The sequence below is a fragment of the Corvus kubaryi genome, unplaced genomic scaffold (genome assembly GCF_017639235.1).
Source record: "Corvus kubaryi isolate FWS band 111438036 unplaced genomic scaffold, C.kubaryi_AGA036_p1.0 split3-73, whole genome shotgun sequence".
NCBI lineage: Eukaryota > Metazoa > Chordata > Aves > Passeriformes > Corvidae > Corvus > Corvus kubaryi.
This window is the reverse complement of record NW_024582091.1, coordinates 10,752,778-10,780,745: the sequence shown is the minus strand read 5'-3', so window position 1 is coordinate 10,780,745 and position 27,968 is coordinate 10,752,778. Positions and strand designations below refer to the sequence as shown.

The window sequence follows — 27,968 nt, the reverse complement described above, 5'->3', positions numbered from 1 at the left end:
ATATTTTTATAATGAAAAACATTACATTTCTAAAAATAAGTGTCTTGTTATTAGTATTGTATGATATATAATCAATAAATACAAACACTTAATTACTTATCTACAAATTTCTCTGTCATTTGAAGAAAATATAGTTATATTTACATATGATATAGAACATTTTCTACAAGATAAATTACAGTACAATTTTTAATAAATATTTATAAATATTCATTAGCATTTAATAAATTAATTGAAGCATGGGGCTTTACAAACCAAAGGACAAACATATATCCTATATTATAATTAGTCAAAAGAATTTTTTAGACCATCATTAAATAGTAATTTCGTACAGTCTGTACCAACTGGAACTACATATTGATTTAACATGCACATTAATCATGCATTAGATCTATGAAATAGCTATTAGGTTTAAAAAAAACCCCCTTGCTCCTGCTGTCAAGTCACTATATTAGAGTCCTATTGGTGTATTAAGATATTTGCAGATCAGTAATTTGTAGGTTGTATCTGTTGCTGACAATATTCCTATATGGTATGGAAGTGCCACTCAGTGACACAGATGCTCCCTCTGGGATGACACCCCAGCCCCAAACTCTCACCGAGGCAAGGGCTGGGGAAGATTGCCTTACAGAAGCCTCCTCTGGGAGCTTAACTGGTTAAACTCCTACTTTGGAAGATGAGGAAATTTCCATATTGGAATACAGTATATCATAATCTGGGTTGTGAAAATGCTTTTCTCAGCAGCACACTGACCACTGAATTGTGCAAGTTTCACAGCTCTGACCGATTTCTATTTTTTAAACTTGCAAAACTAGCATTTCTCCACGAAACGAAAGAATAACAATTCAGAAAGTAAGAGTAAGTCTGAACATTGCAAAGGATAAGCAGATTTTAACTATTTTCCAAGCAAAAGATAAGCAGATTTTTATTATTTGCCATGAACATTTCAAGTTAATTTATATTCTCTGAAACAAGCAGAGCAATTGTCTCTGTATGTGGGAGCCTGTGTGTCTGCCTGCACATACCCAAGGCACCATCAGCCTGAAGCCAGCTAATGACATGAATCATAAAATGAAACCAACACAAAAGCAGCCACCCCAGGAGCACTGTTCAGGGTTAACTATTGCTATTAATGCTGATGTGGAAAGGCTAATGTGAATCAAAAGGTAAACAGCTCAAATGACCCAAATTTGACTGCACATAGTCATGTACATATTCTGTTAACCTGTACCAAACATAGAAAGGATGTAAATGTTAAACCTGTATCAAGAAAATAGATACTGGGGGTGGGGGTGTGTGTATGAAAAATACAAAAATGTGTAGCTCAACACTGAAGGAAACTTTCTTCAGTATCAAAAAAGCTGAATTCCTCAGTTTTTCTTTCTTTGCATGATATTCAGGAGTAACATTATTTTCCCTGTTGCTTTTTTTCCCATGTTGCTTTTTTCCCTCTAAATCATGAGGTACTGAAGTACCTGTGGTCTCACTGCTCTTCATGAAAAAAATCCCATTTCATTGATATGAAGTAGATTGCTTGCTGTTCCATTACAAAAGTAAATAATAGCAACAGGCAATAGCAACAAAATAGGAAATGCAGGAGAAGAATCTGAAAAGCTAAACGGGACAGTGCAAGGTCAGGACTAACAAAAAAAAATGCAGATAAAATTTTTAAAAATATAGTAAACTGAAATGAAGATAAAGCAAGTGAGAGGTACTCTGAGGTCTGAGCCATGGCTAAAACTATTTTCCTACATTTCTTTAATCTAAAAAGAACAAGTACTGCCTGTTTAAAATATTAGCATAATGTTCTTAAACTAAAAGTTTATGGATTACATTTCATCTTTATCAACTGCAGTAATTAAATGAAAAAACCAATTAAAATAATTTTTCAGTCTTTTTTAAATCATTAAGAAAGACTGCTGGTGATGTGACAGTTTCTTTGAAAGTGGAAACATAATTGGATAATTAAAAATGCAGAAGCAATGCTCCATAGCACATTTTTCATGTACAGATGTTCTGAAGGGATTAAAGACTCCATCTCCCTCCCTCTCTGACAGACACATAAAGCAGTTTATAATGACGGATTTTCAAAAATCATTATCTTTAGATAATGAATAATTAGAACATTAATTACTCTGGCTTAACCTTGGTGTTGTACATAAATGACCTCAGAACCAGAAGTTTCCATCTGTAATATACTCTCCGGGGGTAAAGAGGATACATTTTATTTTTTAAGCAGCTTATCTAAAATGTTTTCATATATCTTGACTTCATGGTAATAACTTGGAGGCTACTGCTCCCTATTTCCCCCCTGCAAAAAGCAAAAGCTGTGACTCAGGTTACATCAGAGTGCCTGTCCTTGCCCCAAGACAGATCACCTGAGCAGCAATATTAACTAATCGCAGTACATGCTCAATATGCTTCTCTCTTTAATGAAACTGGGAAGTGCACAGCCAATAAAACTTTTTTGGTGTTCAGTTTTTAGCTGCAGTGATTTGGATAATCAGAAACAAAGTAGGATTGGCAAATTACTTCAAGTATTGCAGTGGATGCTTGCACTGTGGAGATTTTAGATGCAAAATGCCTTGCCTGTTACCTGAATCTGTTCTGATCATCAAACATGAAAAATTTAGGGAGAAATTTTACATGCCTGGTTTCTGCCCATAGTCAAATTTCTTCTTTTATCTGTTCTAAGTTCCACCTGATATACCATGGCAGATTGCCTGGCCCTTTTGAAGGAAATAAAAAGAAAAAAACCCCCAAAAACAGCAACAACAAAAAAATTATAAATTCATTTCACTTTGAGAAGTGGCCAGTGTCTCACTGAAAGATTCCAGTGAGGTGATCCTTCTATTTGGCACATAGAGTACCTGTCAATTCTTTTGAGTACTTGTCAATTTGGTAAAACAACTTCTTTAAGTCATACCTCTCATATTAAAAGATTTCAAAGAGATCAACTGTTAAGATACCAGGAAACCTTCTTGTTGCAAAGTGACATTGCACTCACTCGCAGCCCCTATTGCTAAATAGATTGTACATTTCCTGAATATTACTATTTTGCCTCCAGCTCAGAGGCAGAAAGTCAGTATTTCCCAGGAATTGCACCTCTTGCCTATTCTGCGTTTGGGAGAAATTAGCTAGACTGTCCAGGATGCAGGGAGGCTGCAAGTTTGTTGGCCATCAGGCATGGCTCAAGACAAAGTCACCTGCCTGGAGTACAAAAAAGAGTATAATGGACAATAATGCCTGGTAGGAAAGAGTTCACGGTGATACTGAAGCAGAAAGAGAATAAGAAAACTGAGGAATGAATTCTATTCATCACTCTTTCTGAAAACAAAACAGTTCCTAAAAATTCCTGAAACTGAATGAAAAAAGTCTTTTCAATGTCCCAGCACAAGTATTTATTATATTATGACCCCCCCCCCCGAGATGGTCAGTTTATCTTTTGTAGCCACAAAGCACTCACTATCCTCTCTGCTTTCGCAGAGAAAGCTTTTCCATGTGCCATCACAACGTTTTGTGTGGTGAACTCAGCAACCATGCAACTGTGCAGTCTCTAACACTGTCACTGGGCTAAACAAATGAGAACCTTAAAGAATCATGTGTGAGTTCTGCTCCAAACTTTCCACATGATAGGGAGATTGAATTCACAGCATCAAGACACAATAAACTCCCATGCAACAGGCAGCATATGGTCACCAACAAAGACATGTCTGAAATGAGTTGTCACTAATCACATAAAAACTATGGGGCAGAGTAATTTCCCAGAGCAGTAATAAACTAGGCAAGTGAGAAGAGCATTCTTTATCTTTCTACAATTCCTGCCTCATTCTCTAAACAAGTTTAGAGAAGGCTTTGTCCCTATGGCTTTGCCTCAAAATCTTGCTTAGGCTTTTTGTTGTGCAAATACTTTCTTTTCAAGAATGAACACTATTACCATCCTGAAGTTTTAAAAAACCCCCTTCTTCATTTATCAGTTTTGATGACAGCTGCAACACAGTTGTCCACGTTTGTGAAGCTCTTAGTCCTTGATAACCCTGCTAGGGAATTTGCAATAACTACAAATTTCACAATGCACTGTAATAAAACTGCATCATCTTTCAAGGCTTGCACTGTTTGTTCCTGTATCCATGTTTTTCTATTTTAGTTGTTGTATTTTAAGCAAAGTAGCAGTCATACTATTGCTACTCAACACAGTTACATGAAGACTGAGAAGTTTTCCAACAGCTCGAGCTTTTGGTGTACGTAAAAACAAGATAAGGAGTTTAGATTTTTGTTTAGAATATCTCTGTGTGTCGAAAAAGATCAGTTACTCCTCTAGGAGGAAGCTGAATTAAGTTAGCTGTTTGTTAAGCACACACAGAAGTCTCCCTGTTTTTAAATAAAGAGATGAACTAGTCTTCCTTGTAAACCCAGATTTAAAATATTACCCTTATGTCAAGGTGTTCCACAGCATAATGTTATCAATAACCATTAAAAAAATATTAATACTTGTAAAAACATGTCACTATCTTGAGTGTAGACTTGTTAGTTTCATGGGTTTCCACTTTCCTGTGAAATTCATGTTGGTTTTTTGGCTTCTAAATTTCCAATCCAGAAAAAAAGACTGTTATTTTTACATTTTTAACACTAAAGAACTATTGCATTATAAATATATGAATTACTTTAATTAGTGTAGATTAGTTCTAGTATCTCTATTTCTTTCTTAGAAAGGAGGAATTCCAATTTACATAGAAGACGTAGGATTTCATACTTATGTGAAATATAGCCAAATCATCTTAAAAAATCTTGCACATGAAAATTGCAGGATCTACAATTTGCCACAAGAAAGAAATACCTGGGTCAATAAATACTCTTAAGTTAAATTTGCAGAGACATAATTTAAAAAATTGGAACTTATGCAGAATTTTGACCATTAAAAATGGGAACTTCAGAAAAGAGAACAACAGCATTATGTCCCCAAAGCCATACCAGTTCACACTAAGAAAAGAAATGAGTAGCTTTTCAATGAGTACCATTGCACTGGAGCTTTGACAGCTGATTAAAACCAAATCATATTGAAGCATTGATTCTGGTGATCCATAGCCCAGCTGATAAAGCAAAACTTCAGTCATTTATAAATTTGCAAGACATTAGCTATGCAGGCTTTGAAGCAGATATAATATGGAAGATAAATAGCAACTGAGAACTTGGTCCAAGATTCTTTAGAAATGTGATGACTGAAAAGGTTGATCTGATTTGTATGTGAATACCCATGCAGCAGAATTCATCATTTCTGCTACTGCTGCAGGTATGTAGTTGACTGTGTGGTGCTTTAGGCCTGAGAAATATGGAACAGACCTTCCACAATGATGCTTTGAAATGCTGCTCATGGCAGAATTTAAGCAGAAACCCAGGAAAAACCCCTTTGAAAATGCCATTTAAGGACCAGCTTTCAACGTGATGCAGACTTATATTGCCACACCACTGTTTGTGGAGCTGTGGAGATTTGTAGTTGACAGGATCTAGCTCTTCATATATTGCTGACATCTACTTCTGAGCAAGGGACCCAGCTCAGCATGCTGCCAGAGCACTGTGATGATTATCACCTGATGGCACACAGCTAGGCATGCACGAGGCATGCAAGGGTTTGGGGTTTTTTTAATCTGCTCAGCAGTGCCACAGCACATACAGCACACAAGATGATCTACTGTGTCTTCTGGTATGACACCCTGAAGGCTCTCAGAATCCAAGAATGAGGAACCACCTTGATTCCAAGTATGTGATGTATCCTTTTCCAGACAAGGGTCTGGGTTGATAACATCTTGAATAATTCAAATAACATTTATTTTTATACAGAATACCAGTAATGAGAGCTATAAACCCCAGGAATACCTAATTTTACCCAATATATACAACAGATCCCTCTTATGCTAGGCTTCAGCACTGCATATTCCACTGCAAGTTTATACAGCTCAATCCTTTCTTTATATAATATGAACTTGCCCTTACACTGGTTAGTTAAGAGATACAGGATCAAACTTAGGCAGGGTACAAAAAATCTGTTATACTCCCCACATTTTCAGGATCTTCTCCCAGGTTTAGATAATGAGTGGGGCATAGTGAATATCCCCCACAAAGCCAGTCTGAAATGACTTGTGAATTCGTTTCCATTTTCCAGGTGATTTACTTTTATTGATTAATAAGCTTTGGTGTTCGTCTGTTGTTGCCTCCACTAGTTCTGTTTGCAATATTTATAGCAATAATGAAAAGATTTTACATTTCATTTTCTTCATGAGTAAAGTATCTTGATTACACCCTTAGTCACTGTAGCACAAATTCAATATAAAGACTTTAATTACTTTTGTAATTAACATTAAATGAGTGGGTTTCTTTATTTCAACACAGACCTCAGTCTCATCAAATGCATGAAAAACCTTGGCATATTGTTTTCCTTCACTGTTATGACAAGAAGTTAAACTTTGCTCAGCTGGCCCTGTGGTGCAGTGCATTTTAGTGAACCAGTGTGCTGGGAAGGATGGATGCAGTCCTGGTCTAAAGAGAGGGCGGGGGAAGGACTGAACCACCGTATTGCACCAGTCACATCACATACATTTATGATGCAATAAACAGCACTATTGGGAAGCCTGAGAAGAGGTCAGAAGACCCTTCAGACTCTCTCTAGCCCCTCACCACTATAAATTGTATTCCAGTGTACAGCGTGGGGAGATGGGAAACCAATGGGAGAAAATCTATTTCCAATCCAGAGAGTGGCCTCTGGCTATATCACCTTGAAAGATCTGCAGCTCAGCGCTGCTGTTTGTCCTCAGTGAGAAGGCAAACCTCCAGTTACTTCACCTGGTTCCAAACTAAACACACTGAGCATTTTGTGCAAGAGAACAGCATAATAAGCAGCATGAAATGAAAATCTGAGAGTCACAGAACAACTGAGGCTGAAGGACACTTTTGGAGATTGCATAGTCCAACTCTCCTACATACTGCAGGGGTCATAACAGCAGGTTGCTCAGGGCCATATCTACGTGGGGTTTGGATATCCCCAGATATTTGGACTGTGCAAAATCTCTGCACCACCTGTTCCAGTGTTTAATAACTTTTGCAGAAAAAAAGTTTTTCTCATGTTTCAGTGAGATTTGCCTTATTTCAGCTTGTGCTCATCCTCTCACTGAGATGCGTCTGGCCTTTTCTTCTCCAGTCCCTCTCAGCAGGCATTTGTGCACATCAGTGAGATCTCCCTTGAGCCTTCTCTACTCCAGGGTGAACACTCAGCTCTCTTGGCCTCTCCTTGTATGACAGACACTCCAATCCCTTCACCATCTTCATGGTCCCTTGCTAGACATGCTGCAGCAGTTCCATGTCTCTTGTACTGGGAAGCCCAGCACTGGACTTCAAACTCCAGATGTGTCTCACTAGAGCTACTCAGCTCTGCTGAGGGAGAAGGATCACATTCCTCAGCCTGCTGGCAACACTCTTCCTAATGCAGCCCAAGATGGTGTTGGTCTTCTTAAACGCAAGGAGGCATTGTTGGCTCAGGTTCATCTTAGCATCCACACACATCCTAGGGTCTTTCCTCAAAAGCTGATTTCCAGCTGCAAAACTGAGTTCTAGCTGTGAGCCCCCAGGCTGCAATGGCACATGGGGTTACTCCTCCTCAGCTGCAGGATTTTTCATTTCCTTTGTTGAACGTAATGAGGTTCCTAATGGCCCATTTCTCCATCCTGTCGAGGTCCCTCTGAATAGTGTCACATCCCCCTACTATATCAACTATTCCAATCAGTTTTCTGTTGTCTGCAAACCTGCTGAGGGTGCATTCTTCCCCATCATTCCAAACACCAATGAAGATGTTAAACAGTACTGCCATAATATTGACCCCAGGCATACATCACAAGTGATTTGCCTCCAGCTGGACTTTGTGTCACAGGTCACAATGCTCTGAACATGGAATTCAGCCAGTTTCCTCTGCCAATCTGGCTGTACTTCCTCAGTTTGTCTATGAGGGTGTTTTAGAAAAGGGTGCTGAAAATCTTACTAAAGACAAGACAGAGAACATCTGATATTCTGCTCTCATCCATCAGCGAATGAAAGAAGGATATCAGGCTGGTCAGGCTTGATTTGCCCTTTGTAAATTCATGCTGACTATCCACAATCACCCCCTTGTTCTAGACGTATGTTTGGAAATAGTTTCCAGGATTATTTCCTCTCTCACCTACTCAGAGGTTGAGATAAGGCTGACAGTTTCCAAGATCCCTTTCCCTTCTTGAAGACAGAAGTGATGAATTCTTTCTTCAAGTCTTCAAGAACATCCCCTGACTGCCATGTTCCAAAGGTTATTGAGTGGCCTTGTAAAGACATCAGTCAACACCAGCTCATTTAGTACTCATGGGTACACTTTGTCATGTGCCAATAACTTGTACATGTCCAGTTTATTCAAATGTTCCTTGATCTGATCATCCTCTGCTGAGTCCTTGCCCCAGACGTTCCCTCTGGTCATCAGTGCACTACAGAAACCTCCTGGATTACTTGTGCCCTACTGCATTGCTCAACCAGCAGATACCAGGATGGTTTAAATTCTCCAAGGAAACCAGAACCCACAACTGGAAGAAGGCTTCATCTAATTCTTCTTCCTGATCAGGAAGTCCATAGCAGACACCCACAATATCATGACATTGGTTGGGCCTCAAATCCTGAGCTATGAACTTTCAGCTGGTTCATCAGCCTGCATATTCTGCTCTCTCACACAAAGGGCTTGCTATCCTTCCTATCACTCCTTCCTTGCTATCCTGTCCTGTGCTTCCGTGGATTGCAGCACTCCAGTAGTATGAGCTATCCCACCACTTCCCAGTGATCATGGTGAGACCATAGCCCTGCAGCTGCACCACAAACCTCTAATTCCTCTTGTTTGTTCCCCATGCTTTAGACCATAGGCCATCTGGAGAGCCACACCCTTGTGCTGATTTCCCACTAAAGGTATGAGAGCTTTCCCTAAATTGTCTTCTCTCAATCACATCCTTTTTCATGTGCATACACTTTGTGTGGCTCCTTCCTGCCCTGTTTTGTTGTTTGTGAGGTCCTGGCTGTCTCTATCCCTCTGAACTCATTGCCTATCAACCCATCAACCACTTCCTCACTTGGTCATGAATCATCATTTCTCTACTCCATTGTTCCTGTTTTAAAGCTCAAGTGTACTAGAGCTAAGTGTCAGTGTACTGAAAGAACAGCTACATGCAAGTTGTATATTCTGTTATGGAAATCAGGGAAGAAGATGTTTGCCAGATAGAGTCTAACAGTACAAACTTCAGCGATGTACAGAGAATATAAATCCCAAAAAGCATATATGAGTTTGTCATACAAGCCATTCAATGGCATGGCGTAACATGTGAAATAAATTAGAACTGGCTTAAATCCACAGTTACAACTCATTACATTATCCTCTTTCCTTGATAAACTCATATAAAATATTTTAGTTACACTTAAGCATTCAATTAAAAAAAGCATGTAAAAACCGATTAAAATTTGGCACAGACATAATGATATTATACCACACATTGATCAAGATAAAAAAATATAATTCTTAATAAAGATGTGGTTTTCAAATTTAAAATGAGGGATAACAGTAATATTCCTAATGCAGGAACTATTTGTTTGAAATCCAGATACACTGAGACAAATTCTCCTTAAAGTAAGCTATTTAGTCTTTCATAAATTTAGCAGATTTTATTAAATCGGATATAAGTGAAACACCTTATGGTAGCTTGTTATTCCTCCAAAACAGAAGCCTCCACCTCACCTTTACCATGCATGACAGTTCCCTACTTAACGGCACCAAGAAGTCCAGGCAGCTTTGCATAAGCAGGCTACAAATGAAAAGTGATGCAATGACACAGTCTGGCATAATTTTTAATTAAGTGAGCAAATGTCATTCTTTGTCTGATCAAGCCCATGTGGTGCTGATTAATCATCATGGGTTCTTACTTATCAATCATTTGCATTAAACCACAAAAAAAATTTCCTTCTGCTTCATTTAGGATGTGAGAAATGTTTCAGAGACATACACAGTAATGTCTCCAACATACGCAGGCACAAAGTACTGCTCGACTGTATCATGAATGCATGAAGACCATGACTGATGAAAGCAAACCTCCATAAAGAAGGACTGGTAATTTGGCTTCACTCATCAAATACATACCAACTCCAGATTCACAAATCTGATTCTGATTCAAGTCAGAAGTCACAGAACATTTTGTTCACATACCAAAAATTCCTTGTATTTTTTTCTGCACTTCCAACTAGAGAGCATGGCAGTTACCCAGGATGGTAACAAGAAAGATGTTTGGAATAATTTAATATACAGAATAGTTTATCCACGCAAAGCCATTTGTTATAACACATACCTGAAAATGCTAAACAAATTAGAAAGGAAGAAGCTATTTTATATACTTATATTTAGAACTTGCATCAATCATAATTCCCTCTTGCAACCTATTAGAAGTGTTAATCAACAAAACCTCCAGAATGAAGATTAACTAATGGTATTTTCTATACATGCTATGTCACAGCTTTCTTACAGGCAATTCAATTGCAAATGTACTGTAAGAATTAATTTAATCTTCTACTGTAAAAGGTTTAGGCATGGTCTTGTCATTTATTACAGGAAGGGGTAGATTTTCCTTCTCTCTGTGTTACTAACTTCTTCAACATGCTCAAACTTCCTAACACTACAAAAATTTAAATTTGGGAGTTTTGTCCCAAAACAGAGCTCAAGTGTCATCTAACTATTCAACTAACAAGCACAATATTTCTGTGTTTTTCTGCTTGAACTGGTGTTATGCTTGCTGTTCAGATAGCATTTCATTCTATAAATGCTTTACAATATTAAAAGCACAGTGTATTTTCAGTAATGTAACTGAAGGAGTTAATTATTAAAATTAAAAATTGCCAAAAAACTCCCCATGAATTGTCCTACTCTTCTATCTAATACCCATAGGCTTGAGAGACACAAGAAAAAGAGTAATCCTTCCAGGTTTTAAAATCTTCTTGAAAAAAGAAATAACTATAAACAGGGTAATATAGAATATATTGTCTCAAATCATATAATCTTAAATTTTCAAAATTGAGGGAAAATAGAAAGACACCAGTTCTGCCTAGATTGATATGGAAAAGGGATTATCTAGATTTTTTTAAAGGATCTTTCCTCCATTAGGATTTGGGAGGAACGGTCAGGAACTGTGCTGGTAGAACTGGTGATCAAGTCAGTGGATATAAACCACACTCACTATGACCTGAAACCTCAGTCCTTCCGACATTTGTACCAAGTTACAACCAAGGATTACTTTCTTAATGACAGCCCTAAAGAGGACAGGATCTTGTATTCTCGTATGTCTAGGAGTCTGATTTATATCCGTTTTCACAGATGCATTAATATGAGGGATGATGACATTATACTGACTAACAGCATTTACTAAAACTACTTCTGTCTTTAAACTGGCACACTTCATGTTCAGACATTTGGCACCACAACTCTCAATATGAATAACTAGCCAGTGATTTTTAGCTCATGCAAAAAGTTGGGAGCACCATTTCACTTCAGGTTACTAATCAGAACCCCAGACTACTCTTAATCATGTTTCTCCATTTAATTTAATTAGCTCAGCTTGCTGGTCAATAGCCCTAGGAATAATTTTTTTCTGCTCAATGGAGAAAGAGATGCAGATATCCTTTCTAAAGGTGATGCAGACCAGAAACCTCGCTTGCGTATTGTGAATTTGTGTATTTTCTTTCTGGATACAAAATGTACCTAAGGATACTTGTTGAATGACTTAGTTGAGTGAAATGGCAGAACTGAGCCACCTCTTTTGAGCCTCTGTATGCTTACTAGGTCTGTCCCTAGCACATATCTGGAGAACAAAAGTAGGTGGATAAAAAAGGCAGTTCAACAAACTTTGTTCTTAACATTATGCTCACAAAGTTGCCATGGTCACTGGCCTGACACACTTCCAAATGAAGATGATGCTGGATATGTGGTTTCAGTAAGACAAAAACCAGGAGGGCAAAAAATGTTGCCCCTCCTGCTCAACCATCCCATCCCATCCTATCCCATCCTGTTTGATATATGCTAATTTTGGGTTCTTTGGAGGCAAAAATAAAACTTGAATTTCAAATTACTAATCGAACTTAAAACTTCTAATTCCTTAATTCCTTGACCTTAAAGAAATATTAGTAATTGAGATAAAGAATCAATTTAATCTAATTTTAGATGTCAAAAATGAAAGCAACCAATCTAAAGAAGTCATCTAGGGTTTCTTCAACAAGTAATGCTAGAAAAGGATAATTCCGTGTCTTTGACACCTGTCTGAAGATTAGGTGAACCATCCAAGATAATAGGTGTTTTCTTCTTTTTCATGCTGGCTTAGGTAAGATAGAAAAATAATTTAATAAAAACCTATTTTTTAATGTGAATTCCACTGAAGATACATAGCTTTTAAGACTGGAGTTAAACAGCATGAATCTCAAGATGAAAAATATTGTTCCAAATACAATCAAACCTTTCCCCAATTTTTTAATTTCTTCCTCATATTTCTATCAAAGGAACTGCATTGTATGTTATTACTATACATTTTGTTCACTATGGAAGTGCTACCTGAATTTAGAGAAGATTAAAGCAAGCAAGCATAAGGTGTCTAATTTCAGAGGTATGGATTCTGTGGACAGTATCAGAAAGGGGAGGCATTTGAATTTCAATTACATCTCACTTTCTGGTCTAGAGTGAGGCTGAACTGGAGCTCCCACTGCAGACACTTGGTTTTGTATAAAAGTTCCCCCAATCCTGTACACAAAGTGCTCTGCTACCCCTAAGAATGGAAGAGGTTGAGGATTTGACCCCAGGTTTCACCCTTTCCAGGCTCACACAAGGTTACGGGTTCACCCAGTTCTGATATTTGTGATCACACATCCTGAACTCAAGGAAAATTTCTGATAAAATCTGTTAGGCATACTTATGGGAAAAAATCTTACTTTGTTGAACCTGACAAAGACACTGTGAGAGGTTCTAGTTGAGAAAAATTCTGTATCTATGAAATAAGGTATTTTGGTATGAATAAAGCCCTTTGTAAGAGTCAAATACTGAAAAGCTAGGACACAATGAAATGCAACATTTAAAGACATGAATTGAGATGACTTTAAATACATTTACAGTTCCACTGCAGTGTTCTGCTGGACTGTGGATTACTGCAGCTGTCAGGTTATACCTCCACCAATCTGAAATATTACTTTAAATACCTTTATGAACATTCCTTAAAAAGAAAATAAGGTGGATCTAGCTCAAACATAGAGGCCAGTTTCTGAGCTTCCCTAACATCCCTTCCTGTTGTATAATAAACACACTAAACTCCTGCAGCTGATCTTTTCAGACATTGAGTCTGTCTAGAAGTGTTCTGAGTGGTAAATTATGCCTTCTAGGCAGATTTCCTAATAGGGATTTTTTTTTTAATCGTTTGTAAATCTTCTTGTGTTTTACAACACTTAAAGTCAAATTTTTGAGAGTTCAGAAACTGGCAGATGTAATCAAAGACTACCAAGCCAATACTACAGCTATTAGAGTTTCTGGGAGTTTTGTCATCAAGTTAAATGAAAACAAAAACCAATCTGTGCATCTAAAAAGCCCTAACCCCAGAATAGATTAGTATCAAGGAGGAAAGATGTATTTGATTATTGATAATGCAAATGAATTAAACTACTTTCAAACCACAGATACCAAAATTACTATATGAATAATAGTTTCAAATCTAGAAATTTATCATATACACAAAACCAGCAAAATAGAGGCAGGTAGGTAAGGAAAATACTTTGAGAAAGAAAACCCAAGCTTTTATGAAAAAAATTGTTTAACTAAAAAATCTAGTAATATTTCTGCTTTAAGACCTTACTGACTTATTCATTACATTGATTCTTAGCCAACAATGAGGACAGCCTGTGTTCAAGTTCAACTGGCCATAAATACATGAATCTACCATCCCCTCATGGGAAGTCTGCTTTCTGTTTTAGATGCACAACTGCAAAAATAACGTCATCGTAGGCCAGTAATGGAAGACAGTTTATATGTGCATAATATTTTTCACAAATTCTTATGTCGTGGCTATCTGGTTTCAAGATGTTCTGGTTGTATTCTGGAACTCAGTGAAGGAGGGAGTGTGATGCAATTGAAGCTGCATGGAGAACTCACCTGATCCTGCCCCGAGGGCGCTCGGATTGCTCTGACATAAAACTTGTGCTGCTGAGGCGAGAGGCACTGCTGGTTCGGGAAATGGCTGACACATCACTGACATCACTATCTGATGATTTGGCAGAGACGTTATCACAACTTCTGTACTGATCTGTTTGTATATTATACTAGAGATCAAGAAAAGAAAGGGTGAGGAGTCTCATCAAAACAGGACGCATTCATCGAGACAACAAATGGCCTAAGTACAACAATTCTCTTTAACTGCTTTTAGATGTAACAAAATTGTATGAAATTCAAAGAAATGCCTACATTAAACAATGCCTTTATGTCTAGTGCACAAATCAAACATGTCCATTCATGGACTAAATAAGATACTTGGAATAAAATACAGCATTGGAAATTAAATAGACTGCTGGTTCTTCAGCACACTAGAACTAGAAAATAATGAAACATTTATATGAAATATTTATGCAGCAGACAGACATCTCAAGCACATGCATACCCATCCATTTGGCTACAGACTCTTTTAAAAATTTTAAAAATATTAAAAATATATGCTATTAAATACCTGCACATAAAACTGCATATGAGCCTGAATGAAATATAATGCTACCTGAAGCTATTAGGGACTGATTTCAGTTCCTAAGTTCTATTAAAAAAGAAAAAAAGTACATTTTCTATCTCAAAACATCTCTTTGTATTGTGATACTAGAGGACTAGTTAGGCAGAAAGGTAGCTCAACAAATACAGTATTTGTTTCCAGGCAGATCAGTTCCCTGGTCTAGTTGCATTTACATCTATCTGCACATGCATAAGCACTAGCAGAAGACCCAGCAGGGGGAATATGTGGACAGGGGAAGAAGTTACTTCACTTTTAAAATCAACTTTGACACCACACCACCTATTACATAATGCTCTTATTGCTCATATCATCAGTCAGACAGCAATCAGTTCAATCCTAGCAATGTCACACTTACCTAAATATTCACTGACACAGATATGAGGACCAAATAATTGTCAGGCTCACAAAACTAAAACTCTCTGTCATTAGAAGAAGGTACTCTTGGCTGGAAAGCAACTAAACTAGTGGCATACTTCCCGAAGTACATTATGGGAAAACTATTAACACATAGGAGAGCTAGGCAGTTTTTGACATGACACTCTAGGGAGTTCATTTTCCAGATCTGTGCTCTGTAAAATTGCAAGTCATAAAAGTTTATTTATGAATCATACACAAATCAGTGACTGTGAATATCCAAACTCCAACTAGGCACTGGATTGCTGGATGAGTCACTCAGCAAATGCCATGACTTAATTTCAAAAACCTGGCAAACACAAGCTTGAGTTTGTACAGATGAATCTATCAGGTCTCTTCTCCTAAAGCCAGGTTTATCTTCTCTTGCTTCAGTGCCTTTCAGCATCTATGCTTGTGTACACTTGGAAACCTCTTGGTAAAACATTGAAGATAAAATGAGGAATTTAATAGGAGTAGAGAAGGGGAAGGAATAAAGACAATTCTAAGCATCAATTGTAAATATGGAAATCTGCAGGACAAATGGAGGTTATATAAATTTACTGTCTCAGTGTATTTTTCAGGTTATTAGAACACTGCTTAGCAAAAACTCTTAGCAGTACCCTGTGAGGGCCTTGCAGTGGCTTGAGTAAAAACATCTGCAGCAGAAAAAGCTCTGGTTTATTAAAGGCAACTTTAAGAAAGTGGGTAACAAACAAGGCTCAAGTTCTCTGATATTCAAAAATATTTTCAACTACAGTGAGAATTTATTGAGAGGTTCTCTTTACAAGTGACTTGTTGTGACTTTACTGAATATAAATGCCCAATGGGGTTAAGGTGAGACTATGCTGATATGTTTATTCAGATCCCCTTTTGTTAATGGCTTGCAGTCTGTTAAAAAATTTTGCTGCTTGCTGTCCTTCAGACTGCAAGATAAAATTGGAACTCCAAAATGGAAACACAAAGCATACTAATTCTTATCAGATCTAGCTCATAATAAGATATCAAATTTTTATTCTAAAGTGTAAAAAAATATTCAAAGCAAGAATACAAGTTTGAGAACTTTTTACTTAGGCTAAATATTCAGAGGCTAGAAAACTGAATCGTTAATTCCCTCCAGTATAGGTTAAACTGCCCCAGTCTCAAGACAGCCTTGATGTCTTATGCAAAATTCCTTAAGAATTCCTAATGAATCCTTCAAGCTACTCTAAATGAGACACATAAAAATATGAAAACCACCTGGACACATGGAATGATCTGGCATTCTATTAAGCTAAACAGATTTGCAACCTGCAAAATCATCCCATTAAATAATAAAATTTATGTTGATTTTAGTGAAATAGGGATTTCACCCATTCCATATATTTAAATTATACCTAGAAATTATTCCTTTGCAGTTGAGGTTTTAAAAACACTTTGTTTAAAATAAAACCAAGCAATCTTTCTCAGATGCATGGGGTTTCTTAAGCATAGTAACAGACTGTCTCAGAAATACCTCCATGTTTTATTTGTGTTTGCTGTAGACAATCTGACTTCTTCCCTCTGCCATTATAATGTCCAATTACCTCTCTTCCTCACCAAAAAGTCCATATTCTCTTTGTACCCTCTGGTTTGAGAGTGCATACAGTGAATCTGCAATGGTGGGAGACTTAGGTGGTCCCTGAGCAACCATGACATGCTGCTGGGGAGGGCAGACTCCCTCATCCAGAGAACCATCAAGGCCAGATGCAATGACTTCTGGAAGCTGTCCTGCTGGAAGCCTTTCTTCTAAGTATTCAGGGAGGCATAGGCTGCTGGCCTTTGTCCCAAGCCACACCCAAATCTGGCTCTTGAGCACTCAACTTATGGTTCAACAGGTGGACTGTGTATGTCATGAAGAAAATCCTTTGTTTCACTCGTACTGAATTCGCTCCACCTTTCAGGGGTTATCTACATGGGCTGGGGAAGATGGGGAGGAGGGAGAGAGAGAAAGCATCAAGCATGGTTTTGGAGCTTACTGGTTAGAACACTGGGAAAGTAGTTAGAAGTCCCAGTTTGTGTATCAGTGGCTGTTTAGAGATTCAGCTTCATCAATTGACTGCTCAGTATCAGTATGAAACCATTTACTGGTGCAGGGGCCTTCAGCCCAGGTATCATCCCCTGTAAGGGGGGGACTATATACATATCCTCAGTCTGTTTTGCTCCATATAGTCCAGCAGTCCGAAAAATTGAATTGTTTTGTGCATACCAGACTGGCTTAAAGGACAGTTTTTCATATGTTGGTAAACAGAGAATTTTACAGTGCGATGGGACATAAAGAAAAAACTGAATCCATGTCTTCTACTTGCCTTGTATTGCAATCACACAGCTAGTGAAGAAAACATGAAGCATCCTTTCCTAAATGAGATTTTCATGGCACGGCTGAGCTTTCCCTACCCCTTTATACTGTATGCCAGGGCTGTGATTCCCAAGAAACTGAAAACCTTTTCCTTCACAGAAATAGAGATTAGCACAAAAAGTAGTGATGGTGAAAATTAATGCTGAGTGCTACATAGTTTACATTTTCCTACTACTACTTCTGGATTTAGCTTTTCCTTCCTATACCCGCTCCTTTTAATTCACTGACCTCTACAGAAGGCATACAAGTTTTCCTACCGATTTCCTACCTACCTCTGACACAATCTGATAGTCAGTCATCTCAGCTAACAGACGAACAAAATGAAAGAAATTTTGAAGTTAACTTTTTTCCCTTCAAACATAGAGAGAAGTAAATAGTACTCTTCCACAAAGCAGTGCTCATTAAAATGAGAATATTTTACTGTTGCAATACATCTGAATGTATCATTCAGAAGAAAAATAACATGGACTAAGATCCTCTTACATGGTATCTGCAATGAAGCAATGCCTGCAGGTTTCCAACTGGGCTCAAAAATAATATGATACAGTTGTAGTGTAAAGCAGAAAACTGCTGCTCTCATATATTTGCAATAAATTTCCCCGACATGTTAGATTTAAATATTATATCATTTTGAAGCTTCGAAACAAAGTATATTTTCAGTGCAATCACTTCTCTTTCAACTCTGTATCTTAAAGCTTATATAACATTCCTTTTCCAAGGTGCACTATTTATGACATTAGGAGAGTTGCTGAAGTTTGCAGCAACTTCAATAGCAATTACTAAGGAGTAGGTCTGGTTTTTTAAACATTAATAGCAGCTAGTTTCAAATGCCAAAAATACCTGCACTGTCCCTGCCTGCATTACAAAAACAGAAGTCTACAAACAGCTGGAATGCACTTCTTCCATTCACCTTACCACCAGTGGAGCTGTTACTTCTTGCACACCAGCAAAAGGAGAAAAAAGGGGTATGATGAACTGCAGATGTATTAACATCAATGGGAAGAATGCAGACATAAACCAAGAGTGTACTTACAAATAATTTTACAGCTCCTTAATGACTAACAATGTTAGCAATTTTACTGATTATAAGGCACATCTTAGAAGTCATTTAACAGTCCATTATAATTGGATTATCTTCCATATTAAGAGGTATTTCTATTTCTAGATTTAACTCCCAAAACCATGATGAATACAAGAGTTCAGAGCTTTGAAAACTGAATGAGTGTGCTGTCCTTTGACTACAAAAAAAGCCCCAGGTGATTAACCTTGGCAAATATATACCTCATTATGTGCTTAAAATGAGGAAATTAAATGAGAAAATAAAATGGGCATTAAAATGACGAAAAAGAAATCCAGACCACATTCATATATTCACCCAGGGACTTATGCAAGTCTTGAGGTTGCAGCTATCTTTTGAGGCACCATACTCTAACGAGGAAGTTTGTCAGAAAACACTGAATCCTGCACAAAGCACCTTGAGTTTTATGATTGCTCACACAGGGTTCCTCTGAATGCTGCCAGCATTCACAGCCCAGCAGTTGGCACCTTGGGGTGTTCAGGACTCATCACTGACTTCCATCAGCTTCTGTCTTAGGAGCAGCTCACACTGTGGTCCAGAGCCCACTAAGCACCAATGATTCTAAATAACTCCTCCTATAATTGTATCCAGCTACTATGAACACCGCTCAACCTCCGAACAGGGAACAGAAAAAATGAGCAAGTCAAACCAGGAGGAAACTGCAGTGAAGCCCACAGGTCAAAGGAATGGAACTCACTACATTTTGTGAAATCCAGCCAGTAGTGGAACGACTGCAATCTTAATATGACATAAAGAATTTTTTCTTCAAGGTTGGTGAAGGGGACCAAAGGAAGATTCTCACCACATCTATGTCCAAAAGCACTTTCCATACACAGTAAACGCCTTGCCCAGCATGATGTAAAACTTAACATAATCATCCTCCTATCAGCCCAAGTATCCTACCCAGCCCCTCCTTTAGACATGAACTGTTAACACATAAGAGTTAAGACAGTGACTACTGAGTTAAATCCACAGTGCCACTGAATAAATGCATGATACACTTTTCTGCTAAATGCTTTTCAATCATATACAGTCTTAAGTCAGTAGTGCATCTAAATACAGAGTGATATCCTTTTAAAGTACATACTACAGTGCTCTAGTCAGTTACTCTCTTGAATAAACAGACCTTCCAAAAAAATGGAAAGCCGGAGCAGCTGCAGCATGGTGTTTGTGTTCTGTGTGTGGCATCTGGAATAAAAAAAACTTACTGTATTTTAAATTAAAAGGCTAATTAAGTTATACTGTAATTTACCTCTGTGCAAATCCAGAATTATGCCACCCACGTTTTGGTTCTCTCAAGCACTGAAACAGTGAAAATACGTGCACACTAGCCACTACAGCCTTACCAATACGAAAGAAAGAAGGCAGACATATTTAAAGCTCTTCTTTAAACCCTTTGACAAATCCTCAGAGGTCTGGCAGTTTTTTAAATTTCTTTTTTTGTTTAGCTTATTAGAAGTTAACTGTCTCACATAAATTATGGAGCCTTACCACTGCACTGGAAGGAAATGAGGATGTGAGCTCTGTGAAAGTCTCAAAACAACTAGAGTGAAACAGCCATGAAGATATATACAAATGTTGCAGGGTGGACAGTTGCCTGTTCAAAACCCATTAATGGATGTTCAAACCAGAAACCTTCATGGTGTATGCTTGGAAAACTATTGCTTGCTTACTGAAACTAGAAAATTGAGAAACTGAGTGGTAAAACCTACAGAACTGTAATGCATCAAAAATGGACTGGAAATTGCAAAGGACAGATCACAATATCTCTTAAAAAAAAGGCTTGTTTCAATATAAGAGAAAACTTATTTAACTTCCAGGAATTATTTTGTATATGCATAATTAACCATTGCAAATATGATCCAATCCCATATGGAAGGAAATTTTTTGAATGATTTAGAGAATTTTGTATGTAATGAAACAAGTGTATGTGCAAATGCTAAAATATTGGAACAATCAAATCCATGTGAGTTGATTGCTCTGAAATGCAGAATGGACTCTTTTTCTCAATGTGCAGCACAGTATAATTTCTCTAACAAATATATTTATTTTTTGAAGCAATGGGCAAACACTGCTATTTGGGAAAGAAAGAAGCATTTTGTTAAAGAGGGACAAACTCTACTTGCAACTGCTATTTCTTTCATAGTCAGTTAATATTTATTTTTCGTTATTCCAGAATTTCTATTACACCACTTAGCATTTTTTATTTTTTTATTTAAAATAAGTATTGTTTCTGCAGCTTTTGAAGACTTTTCACAGATTTTGGCAGCAGAGATTGGGTACAGTCTTTGGTTCTTAGAAGTCTGTCATCAGCTTTACCACACCAGCTGATATGACTAACAACATTTTCATTGAGCTGTCCAAATCTTCATGTGTCTTGGTTATTTTCTTGACTCTTTCACCATTTTCTCAGAGTAGCAAAAGACAGTAGCATAAGGTTTGCTTTGGTAACATTTTAAAAGTGAGGACTATCACCACAGTGAAATGAAGCAAACAGATGACCTGACAGAACCTATCAGCTGGCCAGTTTGAATATTGGCAATTTTTTAAACAGACTGAACATCTCAAGGGTTGTCTTTTTACAGTGGGAGAAGGGGAAAAGGTGGGGGGAGGAAAAGTGTTCTGAAGGTGTGGTATGATTTTTTTTTTTTCCCCTTCTTTTAGGTCTGTTAATAAACTTCTTTATATTCTTTTGAGTTTTGTGCCTGCTCTGCTTTCTCCTAATTCTTATGTCACAGAAGGTAAACAGTAATGAGTATTTTGGACCAAACCACTACACAGCCACATCACTGAATATCACAGAGTGTTAGAATGGGCTAATATAATTCTTTCTTAGCACTTAAAAATTAATTCTAGGTTGGACCATCTTATCTAGGACTCCAACATTATCATGAAGAAAATACATGAAAAGTTAAAGATTTAAAGTCCAGGGCAATTCTTCTTACCACCGTTTTAGCATGGAAAAAAGTACATGCCTGTCAGAACACAAGGTACTCCAAAAATATTTCTCAGATAACAACTGGTGGAGAATTTGCTTCTTCAAAATTTTCCTCATACTTTTAGATAAAAAATTCTGAATAAAATCATTTCAGTGTTCTTTTCATTTAGTACTCATTATGCTTTCAATTTTGATTTAATTTCCACATGTATATAAAACCAAAAGAAGATCCTAGAAATCACAAGGTTCTAAGGATAAGAGAAATTTGTAACATTGCAGGTTGATGTTTTCTAACTACTATTCATCCATACATTGGATCTACACTGATCAAATAAGATAAACGTATTGGAGAGCAAAAATTATGCTTATGGTAAATAGAGTGAGAATTAAAAAATATGTTTCAGAATGATAAATACATTTTCAATGTATTCATACATTTGTATATTTCAATACAAATTTCAATCAATCTGTAAGCACATATAATCTAAATCAGAAAACTGGCCTTTGACTTGGAACAAAGGTCTCTGGTCATACTGGCAAAAGTCCTCAGATTGTGTATTACCTCTCTCTCCTGAAAACTTTATCAACCCTATTCTGACTATTTTTTCTAACATGTTAAGTGGTTGGGAAGTACCACAGAGACACACTGCATCTCACCCTCTTGCCCTGAGTGCACCTCTCTTGAAGGTAATAGCAAACCCAGCAGCAAATGAGCTGTTCTAGTTAAACAAATTCTTGCTTCTAATAGAGGACCTAATTGGAAATTTCCATCCCAGCTGTTGAGTTTTTTTAATAGCACTGGTGTCCCACAATTTGGCCATTGAGGACCTAAAGCCTTGTTTGTCTTGTTTCTCTTCCTTTTGAGAATCGTTCATCTAAGTTCTTATTAAAGTTGTCTGCATGTTTAACTGCAACAAAGATCTTGAACCAATCTTTCAAATCTGTTAGATATTAAAAGTTACCCACCAAATTTCCTATTCAACCATTCCTAAGTAAATTTCTGATTTTGTTTTAGAGGAGTACCTCACTTATACATTATTTTAACCTGTATCTCCAGGAGCATCCAGCTCCTCAGAGCTTGAATTGTAAGCAGCAGTGCAGATGTGCAAGACATTTTCAGCAGTTTGCTTAGAAGCAGTTCAAATTATAAAGTTGTGGGCTATCATTTTAGCCTTATCAAGAAAACAAAATCCCTTTATATAACTTCATTAATGTAATTTCAATATATTCCATTTTCACAGAAACTCTTTACGCTTTTATTAGAAAAGGAAATCAAAGTAATCAGTAGGTATCTCAAGAAAGGAAATACTTTATCTCTGACATTATTAGGATGCAAAAAAATTATACAAATATGAGAACATCTGCATGGGATTGGGCCTAGTTCTGTCTGGCTCTCTACACATCAGACAGCAACAAGGGCCAACCTACTCTTTCATGGCCTACTTTTCCAAACTCCAGGGATTCGAAGTCTGAGGACTTCCTAAGCTAGAGGTGACAAGTCTTTGTTTAACAGCTGTTGAAGAATCTTTCTTTCCTGAACTAGTTTTTAAGTCTTTTGGTTTTTACAGATTCATTTTAGGTGATGTCAAAGACTAACTCTAATGCACATCAGATGGGGGCAAAAATGATGCCAAAAAGCTATTACTTGAAGACATTTCTGTCAGACTTTAAAATACAGTGTTCTTGAAGGTTATATGATATTTTAAATAAACAAGTTTATGCCTTCAATTTTCAAGCCAAAGTATCAATCCAATACTACTGACTTTACCTTGGTATATTGCTCACGCTCATGTTCTTGGCTAGAACCAGACCCTGATGTCTGATTATAACGGTGCACTTTCATTTTCATCTGTCTCGTTCGCTCCTCCACTACTAAGCTTGCTGCAAAAACACACAATGAAAATCAATTAAAAATAGAGAAAAGTTTTTGGAAAAAACAAATGGTTTAGCAACAATTTTAGCTTATTTCCATTTCAACAAAACAAAGAAAGGTACAAACATGTAGAACAAGCAGGGTGTAAACACAGAACAAAGGAACACTAATGTCAAGAAATCAACCACTTTCATTGCGAGAATCTTTACCTGAAAATGGGCAGACACCCCAATTTCTACACATAATCAAGCTGGTGCAACAGATATGAAAAGAGTGAAAAAATTTAGGTAGCAGGCTGAATTATAAACCTGTTAAATATTCTGGATGCAGGGGACATAAATCCATGATCATCTAAGCATGTGTTTGTTTAAATGCAGAAAATATTACAGTAGCATTCTAAGAACTAATGCATTAAACTGGTATTAAAACTAATTTTAAAGTAATTAACTCCTCCTACTATCTTGAAACATAGCAGTTTAACAGAGCTAAGACTATTTAAGAGAAATAATTTCTCCATTCAACCAGTCCTATCAAAATACACTAATCTTCTAGCAGGTTTTTTTTTAACAAGAAGTCCTTTAAAATCACTACTTTGCTCTGTCATGTTCACTTTTATTTCAAATAAATTTGTGTGTGTTTTTCATATTCCATATGGTGGTGTTTCTTTAAAAACAGAAATCTTACACCTTCAAGAAGTTGTGCTATAAAGAGCATCTTCCTCAATTTTAACAAGTTATGTCAACTAGTATCGGCTGTGCCTGCCACAGATACATGACCTTGTACTAACAGAACGAGAGGTGTAAAAGCCCCTGGGCCAAGGCTTCCTCAAAATCAGTTAACCTTTGTGGTAGTGAATAAATTTCAGAAGGAACTATATATTCTGCTATTCTTAAACTTGCTAACATTTTAAATTCAAAGCAGTACAGGTAACATCAATACCATGAAAACTGGCACTTTTTTACAGTTTTAGAACTAGACCCAAATATTTATCAGTAACTATTCTAAATCACAGGAGCATTCACTATATTCATGGTGGCTTAAGAGGTTATAACATCCCAGAACAACTTCTTTTAAGTTGGAATTTTTTAGTGTGTCACAAATTTAATTTTATTTGAGGCAACCTCCACAAAATCTTCTGCTTTTGTGTCAACCATGGATTTATATTACTCTCGAAAACAACTAATTTTATAAGTCAAAGAGCTCCTCCCCAGATCAGTGATGGGCAAGAGACACCTATATTAAAGCTGCACATAGTCAATTTGCAATCACAAAACACAAAGAATTTTAAATTACTGGAAAAGAAGTAGTTATGTATTTTCAATTAAGAAGTACTGAAGCTCTCATGTGTGGCTTTTACACTGTTAGTTCACTGTGGCATTCTTTACACATTTAATTCTTTTGTCTTTGCTTTGCCAGCACAAAGATACAAGGCCAAAAAAAAAAAAGGCAGTACACTCAGGATTGGCTATTTTAAAGTATAAGCTACTGCACAAATCACAATTGTGCCTGCATGTACCATTTGTAACATGCCTATGGAAATGATAGAATGTCTGTGTGCTGGTTGGGTGTGAAAAAATATACAAAGGCATCATCGTGTATTGCTTCCACATTTCTCATTTAAAAATAAGAAAATTAAGTACAACAAACTACATTAAAATTCTGCTACAACTACAAATTTAAGGCGCAAAATAAAGTTATTGTAATCTTCAATCTCCCATATCCAGAGTCCAATCTAGCAAATTCTGCACATGCAGAATGTCACACTGGGCCCAGCAATTATTCCAGATGACTAATTATGTCAGTAAATGTGTACCTTAATTGCAATGAGTCCAGTTCCACCATCAGATATGCAGGCACAGCTCCAATTACTTCAATGGAAGTTGCATGGAGGTATCTGAAGGCAAAATTGAGCACTTTAGGTGAAATTTTTAAAGATGGCCTCTTATTTTAAGGACAGATATGAAAGGATTAAGATATATCAATTAGGAACTGAAGTAAAAAAATGGATATCTTAATCCTATCATACATGCATGAAATAGACTGATGATACAAAATCAGAGGGAAAAATGAGACCCCTTTAAAAATTTATCCCTATATGTGTATGGTGCACAGATTAGAGTTACTCTAAAATATAACCCTTTCATTGTGTGAATTTTAGGTCCTTTACCCTGTCAACTGTATGTTATACTAAATAATATATATGATATGTTACCCTGTATTACCTGAGATACCTGAGAAAGAATGTTCTATTATGTAATGAAATGCTGTTTCAGAGGTTCTTTCTTCAGTCAAGATTGAGTAAATAGTCAACCTTAATACTGTAATTCTTGATTTTTGTTATGTTTAAATCCTTAAGCTTAACACGTTTATGTTTTCTTTTTATTTTATAAATATGATTATATCAAAGAACATTAGAACAATTAATCAGGACTGTGAAGTAAATCTAAATTCTCTAATGGAGAAAGTGCATTAAATAAAATGTAATTTAGCACCAATTAGCTGTGAATTTATTTCTAAGCATGCAGTTGCATGAAACTACTCTAGAAAATCCAACTGTGTTCTTTCCAGCTTTGTTTACCATGCACATCTGAGCATATGTTGAACATAGCTCACTTCAGTGATGGAAAATTTTATCTGCCTGACTAGTGGCCTGGTAAAACTTTTACATGTTAATCACGAGAAGCAGAAAAAGAGGTTAACTGGGGAGCAAAAGCACATTAGCAAAACTGTAACAACCATAGGTAACAACACCATATGATCACATTGCTTTCTTGAACACAGCTGGTTACCACAGGTAACAAAAAACTGACATAAAATGTACTTCAAAAACTTAGCCTGCCTCTTAGAAAAATATGGATCTACTTTCTTTTAGGACCCCAATATTTACAGAGTGATTACTGGAGGTGTTGAGAGGCAGAACTACACAGTAATTTAGAGATCACAGCACTGTAATCCCAAGACCTTTAAATTCTAGAGCGGCCCTAGAATAAAAAATGAAGATTTACCGTAAGTGTCTCAAAATAGTGGTACAACTACAATGAATATCAGGTGTGTAAACATGTTATTCTTTGGGTCAGAAGTCACACTTCAAAGAGCTGTAACTCTCATCTCTTCAAGAGCTGATGATTCGGACGTGAGATTAGTCAGTGTAAAAGTAATTGAGAGAAGAGAACTCATTGATCAGACTGCTTAAATAAAGGGTGCAGCTTTATAGCCAAAGATTTTACTACTAGTAAAGCATGGGAAGGTTAACAACAATGATGTACATAAACAATCAAGCCATGCAGGAGATAAAAGACAGACATATGAATGGAATCAAAATGTTATATTTCAATTCCATTAATCTATATATAAACCAGTCTGACTCCTGTAATCCCAGGTGTACTGGGTCTGGCTGGGATGGAGGCAGTTTTCTTCACAGCTGCCTGTTCTTCCAGTTGTGACTAAGTGTTGATACCACACCAGTGTTTTAGCAATCGCTGAGCGGTGCTTGTACAGCACCAAGGCCTTCTCTGTTCCTCATGCTGCAGCCCCCTGCCCTGTCCTGGCTTCCCCCTGCCCCCAAGTAGGCCATGAGAGGAAAAAGGTGGGACAGGTGACCCCAACTGACCAAAGGGACCATTCCATATTGTATAGCATCATACTCAGAAATAAAACTGGAGGTAGTCTACAATATACAATTTTGTAAGACACTATTTGAAAGAGGCATGGAATAAACTAAAGAAAATAGCTACAGATCTCATTTGCAGCCTGCAATCTACCCTCAAAGAAAATTAGGACAAACTAACAGTTGTTTTTTCTTAAAGGAGATATCCACTTAATTTTTCTAAGACTTTACCCATTTACTAAGATTTTATTGCTAGTCATATTCCTTTTAATATATGAGCATTATGTCAAGATTTACAGAGTTAACATCTGGTGCCACTTTGACACTTTGAGGAGTTGACAGCCCTCATCTTTATTATTATCCTCAGAAAACTACTACGGGCATGTTTCAACCCCTAAATGCTGTTTAACTGAGGCAGAAGTTAGCACTGGCTAGAATTCTAAATGTTCAGAATATATCTACCTTTTCAATTACATACAAAATAACACCACAATAATCGATATACTATACTAATATATTAGATGTAGTAGGGCAGATTAAGTTCTCCTTTTTTCTTTAACCAAACTTTTCTAGACAGATGTGTCATATGGCATATTTCTGTTATCCACAGAATATGAATCTAACAATTCAAGAAACACAACTTTAAAAGAAACTTGCATTAGCATCAACAACAGACCAACCCTATGAAAATCATTGAGAGCTGCAAAAGCAGCACTAATAGTAGTGGCCAGTGCAAAAGAAACAGAAGTAATTTTAAGGTCTAAAGTTCTCTAAGGTTTGAAAGGGTGTCTAAACTTTATACGATATGGAAAATTTCTCAAATGACATGATGCCTTAACACCCATCTATTAGGCTGACAGCAAAATGT

The 27,968-nt window shown here is 36.9% G+C and overlaps 1 protein-coding gene across 32 annotated transcripts in view; it reads right to left on the bottom strand.

Annotated features, from left to right (window-relative positions):
* Positions 1-27,968, bottom strand: part of RIMS1 (regulating synaptic membrane exocytosis 1) — a 317,874-nt gene that overhangs the window by 48,617 nt on the left and 241,289 nt on the right. For 22 of the 32 annotated variants that reach the window (XM_042016167.1, XM_042016168.1, XM_042016169.1 and 19 more), the window contains 2 exons: positions 23,389-23,501; positions 14,216-14,382 (listed from right to left, as the gene is read on the bottom strand). The exons of 7 other annotated variants lie outside the window; for them this stretch is intronic. In XM_042016167.1, the coding sequence (XP_041872101.1) occupies positions 14,216-14,382; positions 23,389-23,501 (280 nt within the window). Of the gene's footprint in view, positions 1-14,215; positions 14,383-23,388; positions 23,502-23,702; positions 23,744-25,306; positions 25,884-27,968 lie in introns of those variants that run through there. 3 more of the 32 variants (XM_042016198.1, XM_042016199.1, XM_042016200.1) reach the window with 3 other exon arrangements.